The sequence below is a fragment of the Monodon monoceros genome, unplaced genomic scaffold, assembly GCF_005190385.1.
Source record: "Monodon monoceros isolate NGI ecotype Baffin Bay Population unplaced genomic scaffold, NGI_Narwhal_1 Super_Scaffold_18, whole genome shotgun sequence".
NCBI lineage: Eukaryota > Metazoa > Chordata > Mammalia > Artiodactyla > Monodontidae > Monodon > Monodon monoceros.
In genome coordinates, this window is record NW_021703774.1 from 169,222,466 (window position 1) to 169,232,768 (window position 10,303).

A 10,303-nucleotide genomic window follows, 5' to 3' on the forward strand; every position below is an offset into this window, starting at 1 on the left:
TTATATTATTATTGTCATGTCATTGCACTTGGTATGTCCAAACCACAGTCATTATTTAGAATCACTTCTCCCCAATTCAACTCTTCTCTGTATTTCCTGCCCATCCAGTTGCTCAAGTCAGAATGCAGAGTCAACCTTGACTCCCTCTCTTTTCCTCATTTCTCACATTTAAATGGTCCTCAGGTGCCAGGTCCCTTCGTGATCCTACCCCTGAAATATCGGACACTTGGCCCCTCTCTGCTCCTACTGCCCAAGCTCAGGCCAATGGTTGCTGTCTTGCCAGGACTGGTAACCTCCCTGCCCCTATTCTCACCTTCTTTAATTTGTCCTTCACACAGCTTGAACAGTTAGCTTTCTAAAGCACAGACCTGATTAGATCACTCTTGGCTTTACTACGTACTATACAATAAAGTCCAGCTTCCTTAGCCTGGACTTCAAGGATCCTTACCACCTGGCTCCCAGCATGCTCTTCCTGCTTCCTCCACTCTCACCTGCACTCAAGTCACACCTTGCTGCTGGCTCTTCTGAGGATGCTCTTTGTTGCCCTGCCTGCACTGTTCCCTCTTGCCTGAATGTTACTCCTCCATTTCCTGTCCAGCCAGCTTCTAATCATCTAATCATCTTTAGCTAAAAATAAGGCAAAGGTCAGTGCTTGACAGTCTATGAGCTGAAGAAAACTAACATTTGAGAAAGATTTTTAAAAGGAATTTACAAAATAGGTGCTCTCAAAAATTTTAGTTTGGTAAACCAGAAAACCCCGTTAACCAGAAATTCTCTAAGGTTCATTTATTAAGTACTTCATATATATCAGGCACTTAAAACACATTTTTTTCTCATTTAATATTCATAACAATCCTGTTGGTTTGACATCATAACCCCATTTTAGAGCTGAAGAAACTTAGGCTAAGTAATTTGTCCAAGGACACAAAGTAGTAAATGATACAGCTGAGATCTGAAAACTGGTCTCTATGACTCCAAGGCATGTGTTCATAACAGCTGACCACTGTGCTATGTTGCCTCACGTCATGTATGTTTGCCTGTTGGCTCTGATCTGACCTTGGTGTAAATGCATTACCGTTCTAAATTATGCACTGGGTCAATGTTTACGTTCTGCTATGGGGTTGTTTTTGTTTTTTTTTTTTTTTGGCGGTATGCGGGCCTCTCACTGTTGTGGCCTCTCCCGTTGCGGAGCACAGGCTCCGGACGCGCAGGCTCAGCGGCCATGGCTCACGGGCCCAGCCTCTCCGCGGCATGTGGGGTCTTCCCGGACCGGGGCACGAACCCGTGTCCCCTGCATCGGCAGGCGGACTCTCAACCACTGCGCCACCAGGGAAGCCCTGCTATGGGGTTTTAATGTCAGCTCCTAGACTGAAGAGGTTAAATGATTTTCAGCACACCACCTGGCATGGCACAAAGTGCAGCTGTGCTGTGTGATGAACCCGGTGGCTTCCGCCTGGCCTCGGCCTCTCATTCGTTCATCAGGCGCCACAGAAAGCACCTGCCGGCCGCCCGCCCCGCGTGAGACAATGTGCTAAACTTACTCCCTTGTCTTCCAAGAACTTGACTACATCTTAGGAAAGCATTCGGGCAAATCTGAGTACCTGAGTGCCTCTGGACAACAGGTTGAAATTCCTGCTTTAGAATAAATGAACTGATGGCTTTCAGGGGGGCACGCTCTCCAGAGAAATCCAGGCCCCTCGGCCCCTATGGTTGAGTTTGTCCCTTTTTAGTTACTCAATAGGTCTGCTAATGCCTATAAAACACATACAAATACATGCACACACATTTAATTCAGTAATTCCAACTTTTAGGAGTTATTAAAATAAATATCCTTCCTGGATCAGTAAAATTTTCCTGGCGCTAAGTGGTGCCTATGAACAAAGGAAAGGCTAATCTGTGATTGAGAGTGGTAACCTAGAACCATTAGAATACTATGGGTTATAGGCTGAATTGTGTGCCCCCAAAATGCACAGGTTGAAGCTCTAATCCCCAGTACTTCAGAGTGTGATTATATTTGGAGATAGGGCCTTTAAAGAGGTAATTAAGTTAAAATGGGGTTGTTAGGGTCACAGAAAGAGTGTGATACACCAGACCCAGACACATACATAGAGAAGACCATGTGAACACACAGGGAGAAGGTGGCCATCTGCAAGCCAAGGAGAGAAGCTTCACAAGAAACCAAACCTGTCAACACCTTGATCTTGGACTTCTAACCTTGAGAACTATGAGAAGATACATTTCTGCTGTTTAAGCCTCCCTGTCTGTGGTATTTTGTTATGGCTGCCCTAGCAAATTAATACACAGAGTGAAATCACAAACACCATAAGGATAACCTGCAGATCCTACCAGCATTAAAACTGGTGCTCGAGGGCTGCTTTGTTCAACCAATAATTTTTAAATTTTTCCTCTATATTAGGCCCTCAACTAGATGTTAGCAGACTACATAGATAAAGCTTCAAGTTAGTAACGCTAACTTGATGAAAGTGGCTTACACATTTCCCCTCTCTGAAAATGTGTCCCCAGGAAAACACCAGTCACCATGAATTTGTGAAGGGAAGTCACATTAACTGTTCCTTCTCCCAAATATCCCATAAAATTCAAGAGACGTAAAAGTCACCTTCTCCTATACCAACATCTTCCAAGGAATAAAATGATCTTACCCAACCCTTCCAGTTCTTGAACTACTTCCTTCCAAACAGGCTCAATATGGATACAGCTAAAGCACCAATCTGAGGTGATCTTAATGAGGTAGGGTTTCTTGAAGCTATCTGGAACCACTTCGTTCACATAATGTGAAAAGTGCAATAAATACTTTTCATCAATTGAGTCTCGCCGTTCAGAATTAAAAGGGAAGTGAAAAAATGGTTCATCAAAATAAAAATTCTCATGGAAATGGCGGAAGCGATACTCTCGCTGCTGCTTCTGGTGGCCCTGGTTCTCCTCGGCATCTCCATAGTGGTCATAATGTGATCTCTTTTCTTCATTGGAAAGAATCTATAAAGAAAGGGAAAAAAAAAATAAGAAATCCGGGAAACGAAGGAAAAAAAAGGAGATCATCTAAAGGACTTTCCTGTAAGCAGCTTGGAAGACATAGGAAAAAAATAAATGTAAAGATACAACACAATTAGATGTTTTAAACACAATCACTCTATATACCATGAAACACTTCTCTTAATAGAAAAATTAAGTATTTCAGAAACAAAATACTTCAGTTGTGTAGCTACTCATGATCATCTTGGCTTTAAAGATTCTGAGCTATCACACGACTAAACACGTCAATAAAGCAAAGAAAACTTAATGTAACTTTGATCGCTAGGGCTCAACCTCGAGAACGTTGACTCAGTCATACCATCTAGGTTGGAGTCATTCAGACGAAGGTATGGAAAGCTGAGAACACCAAAAAGTAGCCACAGGATTGAATTCTGTGACTGTATGTTAGCTGACTTTGTCTTACTTAGAAGTAACTTTGATGTCTAAAATTCAAGAACCTGTTTTAGGATGAAGCATCATTCTATAAGCCAAGCACCGTCTGTGGAAGAACGTTACCCTACACAAATCAGGAAGCCATGGACTTATCTTTCTTGCATATTCCAGACCAACTTACTTAACCTGATATGTTGGAAAACTGTTAAAAACGTTGTGTTTAAATGTATTTGTAACCTTAACTCACTTTAATAAATATAGGCAAATTGTTCTGTGATTCTTTAATGTAAGTTTCTAGTATATGTGCTGCCAAAGTGAGCATGCAATATAAGGAAATAGAGACATATGTTCAGGGTGACTCTAAAATTCCAATTAAAGCCTTTAAAATAGGCCAGTTTTCCTAAGAGCTGAGTGTTCAGGTACTAGTTTCAACATACTGGATGTGGCCAAATATGTTGTCTCTACCATCACCTAGAAACGGGGTCAAGGGCATGGGGAACATGCCCTCTCCGAGAGGACTTTCCCAAACGGATCACCTAAGATATATTTTATAAGAGCTAAAAGATACATCACAAAGTTTGCCACGATACCTCATAAGCTTTGCTAATCTGAATGAACTTGTCTTCTGCTCCAGGATCTTTGTTTTTGTCAGGATGCCTGAAACACAAAGGGGAAGGCAGTGAGGATGGACTTACTGTTCTGTACACGGTCAATTGACATCTTCGTACACACAGAGGCAAAGGGAAGGGCATTCTGTTAGGACAGTTTCTTAAAAATGGGAGGAGCAATGAGTTGCTTCACGTGACTACAGTAAATAAACTGTGAACAGGCAATTTCTTCCCAAAGCGCTTCAGCTGGGCACATGTTCAAAGCACCAGAGAGCGCTCCAGGCTCTCACTGAGGAAGGGTGGGATGTGTATCTGTCTTTACGCTGCTCCCAAACACTGCTGGAGCTCAAGGGTCAAGTCACTTATCCGTAAGAACCCACTTCTTTTCCCAGGATGGCAGCATTTCATCCCAATGTTAGAATGGTATCAATGTAGGTATTTCTTCTGACAACTCAGGTAGACAAAGCAAACAGTTTTTAGGATAATCCATGAATTTGTTTAGTAACAGCCATGTTCCAAATGGTATCTTGCTGCTGATGTTCAAATTAGGACATTTTAGTTTTCACTATTCCCCTGGTTATCCCACCTGCCTGACTGCCTACTTACAAATGGATAATAATTACAAGGTCACATGTTTTAAAATGTGAGAAAAATCTAGTTTATACAAAGTGATTTCAACTAATATTGGAACTAATATTTGCTATTATACACAGTTGGCAATTAACTGTATCCATCTTGCTGCCATATATTATTCTGTAATCTTCTTGTATTGGCACCAATTTCAGCTTTGGGGATTCTAAAGTTTTGGAAAGTAGGGGCTGGGTTTTACTTCCTTAGAACTGCTTAAGATCTAAATCAGTGTTTTCTACCAACTGATTTTTTCAATGTTCATTTTATTAAGAGATTCTATTACAGAGCTTATTTTTTTGTAATCACTCCTGCTAACTTCTAGTACATTTCCTCTAGCAAAGGTTCTGGAAAGAAACAATCCACTGGGAAGCAAATGACTACTAAAAACAGCACCAAGTACATAGGAATAAAAAAAATTTACAACTTGACCAACTTATTCTAGCAGGAACATGTTTGAATGAATTATACCAATATTCTGACTTCTCTAGAAATAAAAAACCTTCAAATTATTGGCTGTTGAATTTAGACATCATTCCTCCCTTAAATATTTAATCCTGTTACGAATATTAGTAGGGAAAAAATCTCAGCTAGATGTCAATGAAAATAATGACTTAAGGAAACAAGATGGTGGTTCCAAAGTATGTTTCTGGATGACTGGAAAAAAAAAAAGTGCTTTCAATGTTCAAACTTAGGCCAAAGGCTGAGAAGATAAAAATTATGCAATTGCACAAATGAAGATTTAACATACAGAACTCTGTAGGGGAAGAAGGGAAGGGTAGCAAGGAGCTTTTAAGGAGACTGAACCAAAGACAGACTATTGAGACCTGCGTTAAAACCACAGATCCTGAAACAGAGGAAACCAAGGCCCAAGAACAAGGAGGATACCATAAGACGGTTTTAGCTTATAAGGAATATTTTCCTTATTACAGGAAGATACCACAAAGTTGAAAACATTTAGAAAAGGATAAATTCAGCTCTAGGAAAGTACCATCTAATGCTATTTTCAGTGTACATGAAACATTTCACAGACTACAATATTATACACACCCTTTAAATTTCAAAGTGAAGAAAATACTGTACTTGGTATCTACTGGCTGTCTAACGCTACCTTTAAGGGAAAAAAAACGAAGGTAGAAAAAGTAATATAGGAAAGTATCAGACAAATCAATTACTGTTGAGGTGAATGACTACATTATACCCATTTGCTTCAAATCAAATTTTATGATGCCTTTTTCTTGGGGTGGGAGGAGTTATTCTGCCAGTGTAGATGACAAAAGAAAAGTACCGATAATAAAAATTATTGGGAGAGAAACAGTTTTTCTGAGATAAAAAGTAATTTAATATGGTTTCTGGACTACCTGCCCTTTGTTGCAAAACCTCTATATATCCTAGCTCCCCCCATCGCCTCCTCGGAGCAGTTCTCTCAGGATTACTTGAGATGCTGCCTCTCGGGCTTGAAGTCCTAAAAATTCTTGCCAAATAAAACTCTCAAAAAAAAAAAAAAACCCACCAGAGGTTTCACCAAGCAAAGGGAAAGCTCTTGAGCGATGTAAGGAATACTATTAAGTGGTGAAACAGCAGAGGAAGGTTACAAATCCAATTCAACAATGAACCATTCCCCACTGTGACAGCTCACTCTGAAAAGTCAAACTGGGAAACTGCTATTTTCAGTGTACAGCTGACCCTTAAACAACATGGGGCTCAACGGAACTGCACAGTTCAAACCCATGCTGTTCAAGGGCCAACTGTATATGAAACCATTATGAAATGAAACAAACTGTTTCATTGATAAAATGCTGCCATAGCCAAAACAGCAGAAAATAATAGTACAGTGAAAATACAAAGGTGAAGTAAAATTTTAGACTTTCATTGGATCAAATTTTAGACTTTCTATGGTGACATATTATGCCTAGAGAGACTCTAGTTAAGGAGGAGAAGCATATGATTTATTTAATTAATATCATAACACCTTTTTTTAGCTCTGGAAGATAGAAAAGTCAAAGCTGTACATTTTAATAGATCCCACATAACCAAGCTATCATTTCTGCTTTCAAATTGTGTCAAAGGCCATATCCTGTCCAAAAGAATATTGCTACCTTGTGAATTAATTCAAAGGCCACACTGTGTCTAAAAGAATGTTGTTACCTTATGAATTGCAGATTTATGTATTTTGCTTTAAATACAAAGAGGCAAGAGTCTGAAATGATGTAGAAAAAAAAGCAACTTTGCTGTAGAGTCCCTGGAAAGAGGCCATGCATAATCAGAGATTGTGTTTTTAGTATCCAATTCTGGGTTCCTCATGATATGAATATATGGTCTAAGATAGTTACATATTCAAAACATTCAAAAGTATATTTTAAACTATCTTTCACCTTTACTGCAACCAACTGAATACTCAGACGCATCTCTCACTGAAGAAAAATGGTGTCAGGCAGAGTCATGCACAGCCCGCAGTGTCATCTGCACGTGGCAGCTTTGCTCCTGCATAACTTCCTACCCACCCAGACACTAACCCACTCACTCTCGCTTCTGCCCAGATGGGTAAGTGATTAAAAAAGAAAAGAGCAGGGCTTCCCTGGTGGCTCAGTGGTTGAGAGTCCGCCTGCCGATGCAGGGGACACGGGTTCGTGCCCCGGTCTGGGAAGATCTCACATGCCGCGGAGCGGGTGGGCCCGTGAGCCATGGCCGCTGAGCCTGTGCGTCCGGAGCCTGTGCTCCGCAACGGGAGAGGCCACAACAGTGAGAGGCCCGCGTACCGCAAAAAAAAAAAAAGAAAGAAAACAGCAATAAACTACCTGCTGGTGCAGAAGGTCAACCTATGGAACCCACAGGTAATACAGACTTACCAACCATGAGCCTAGTTCCTCCCCGGAAAAACAGGGACAGCAATATCCTCCCTCAAAGGGTAATTATAAGGTTTAAATGAGATAAACAGCATAGAACCTGGAGCCTAGCATGCAGCAGGTACTTGATGATGGCTCCCATCCCAGACTTCCTCTCCTTACTTCTGCCAGCTTTAGCTGCCTGTGTCCTCACCATCCCTTCCTCCTCCTGCTGCTCCCCTCCAGCTATATAATCTAGCGCTTCTACTGTGTCATGTCCAAGGCATCGGTGGAAGAAACCGATGTTTGTCCAAAATAAGGTTTAAATTTATTGCTATCCTGCTAAATCACAAACACTTGCTTATTCCCCAATGTCTACAGGTAAAATTAAGATTTTTCTGTGTGATAATTTTTTAAAGTAATGTACTCAGTTCCTGAATATTCTTACTAAATTGAGGGCAAAAAGCTCTTATTATAAAATTTTTTTGAAAGCTTAAAAATTAAAGACCTAGACAATAGGACTGGATAGTGTTCTGTTTAGCAATGGCACTCATAAAGAGTTACTTTATGGGGCTTCCCTGGTGGCGCAGTGGTTGAGAGTCCGCCTGCTGACGCAGGGGACACAGGTTCGTGCGCCGGTCCGGGAAGATCCCACATGCCGCGGAGCGGCTGGGCCCGTGAGCCATGGCCGCTGAGCCTGCGCGTCCGGAGCCTGTGCTCCGCAAGGGGAGAGGCCACAACAGTGAGAGGCCCGCGTACCGGAAAAAAAACAAAAACAAAAACAAAGAGTTACTTTATGAATCACGGGAAGGGCAGCTTATCCACTCTTGACTATATATATTTTATATATATAATTTATAATATATATTAAAATATATTTATTAAAGTTTCCTCCTACTTACTTTAACATTAAATAAGTGAACAGTATCAAGGCAATTCTTTAAGCCAAAGAATTCCTAACAGGGGGTTTCATAGTAACAGAGGCTTTGGATCTCATCACTAAAAATTCTAGAATCACACGAATACAGGTCCTTCCACATAAAATACGTTAGACAAATATATATTATATATTTAATGAACACAGAAACAGAGACAAATAAAAGCTAACCATAATTTAGGCTTCATTCTCCTACTAAAACTGCTTAGCTTATTTTAAACTGCTATTTCTTTGTTTCACCTACCATTCCCGGGCGAGCTTCTTATAAGCCTTTTTAATATCAGCCTGACTGGCTGTTCGGCTGACCCCTAGGACTCTGTATGGGTCAAAATCCAACGCAGACAGAATTTGCAGGATCAGAACCAGAACTATCAAGAACTGCCAGGAAATGCTCAACTTTTTCACTTCCATTTCTCTTCCTTTCCAGAGCTGAAATGATTGAAGAGGCAGTAAGTTTTACTGGTAGAAATCTGGAGAGTCTTGCTTTCTAGGTAAAGGTATAAGATATACAGATGAAAAACAAAACAAAAGATATTTTGCAGGAAAAGTGCCAAGCTGTTTGACCACATCTTCTTAAATGAACAATCTTGCTACTGTTTTTGAATATCACAAATAAGAACTATTATAGATGAAGAGATGAGCAATAAGAATAGCAACTCTCCAAAATCCTTGTATCAGAAAAGCTTCAGGAATGACTGAAAACGAATGAGAAGAAGAAATAATAAGCAAACGTGGGAAAACATACACAGGGAAATCAAGGCAACTACATCTCAAATACACTATTTCACTTATTCTGACAATAATAGTTTAAACTTAAAATATGTGGTTAGAGAATACCTCACTGAGCACATGCTAAACAAATTCATGAAATCTTAAGATTTACCATGTGCAAAAGTACAAAATGAGATAGTTGTGATGCTCTTGGGAGTTAAGTAAGTATAAGAATGAAAGTGAAATACTCAAAAAAAAACTGCAGTTACAACTTTGTGTGCCCCAATTCTATTCTTTCTCACCATGCCCATTCAAACAAGAAAATAAGAAGCTGTTCTTTAATCACTAGCAACTGTCATTACAAATGGAGACCTCAGATGAAAAAAAGTGGTGAGAAACATTTTAGTTTGCCACGTGAAGGGGGATTAATGGCAAAGATCGTAGACCAGGCATGATCTTCAAATGTTAAAGCTCCAGCTCTGGTGAGTGTAGTGACTGAATTCACTGTGGATTTTGGAAATAATGCCAGCTGGTAAATGAACAAGGTAGTGCTGTACTGCAGGGACATTTACACTCCAGGAGTATGATCTTTGTGATATCACACAATGATTTTTCAAGGGCCATATCTTGGTTTCTCACAAATCACTAAAATTTTAAGGATCAAGTATCTAATATGGCATCTTACTTAAGGGAGACAAAGCTGTAACATTGTGGATTTTGACAAGTGGGAGTCTAAATCCTCAAGAAATTGACTAATCTGATGGCCACTGTTTAGGACTGCAAGCATGCTGAATAAAATCCTAAAACAAACCAGTTTCTTTTCTGTAAAGGCAATCTATAACCTATTCTCTCACAAAACACATACAGCACGCTAAAAACTGAGACGGTGATGTAGCTACTAATTAAGCACATGGACTCTGGAATCCGTCTAACATTGGGGTCTGTCCTCTACCACTTTATGACCTTGGCCAAATTACTTAAAACTTGCTAAGCCTCACGTCCTCCTTCATAAAATGGGGTAAATAATACCACCTTGAAAGGATCAAAATGGGAGTTAAACGTATGTAAAGGATTTACTGAGCACGGGGTCAGCAGCCAATAAGCGGTATTTACTGCCATTATTTTTTCTACCATGCAGTGCAACCAGTGCCTTATTCAACTGTGTCAGTCGC

The 10,303-nt window shown here is 40.2% G+C and overlaps 1 protein-coding gene across 1 annotated transcript in view; it reads right to left on the minus strand.

Annotated features, from left to right (window-relative positions):
- The window catches only part of DNAJC16 (DnaJ heat shock protein family (Hsp40) member C16), a 32,083-nt gene extending 23,240 nt beyond the window's left edge, over positions 1 to 8,843 (minus strand). The window contains exons 1-3 of the mRNA XM_029227980.1: positions 8,665 to 8,843; positions 4,014 to 4,080; positions 2,661 to 2,994 (exon numbers count right to left, since the gene is read on the minus strand). Of these exons, the coding sequence (XP_029083813.1) occupies positions 2,661 to 2,994; positions 4,014 to 4,080; positions 8,665 to 8,831 (568 nt within the window). The 5' untranslated portion in view covers positions 8,832 to 8,843. The remainder of the gene's footprint in view (positions 1 to 2,660; positions 2,995 to 4,013; positions 4,081 to 8,664) is intronic.
- Between the last annotated feature and the right edge of the window lie 1,460 nt (positions 8,844 to 10,303).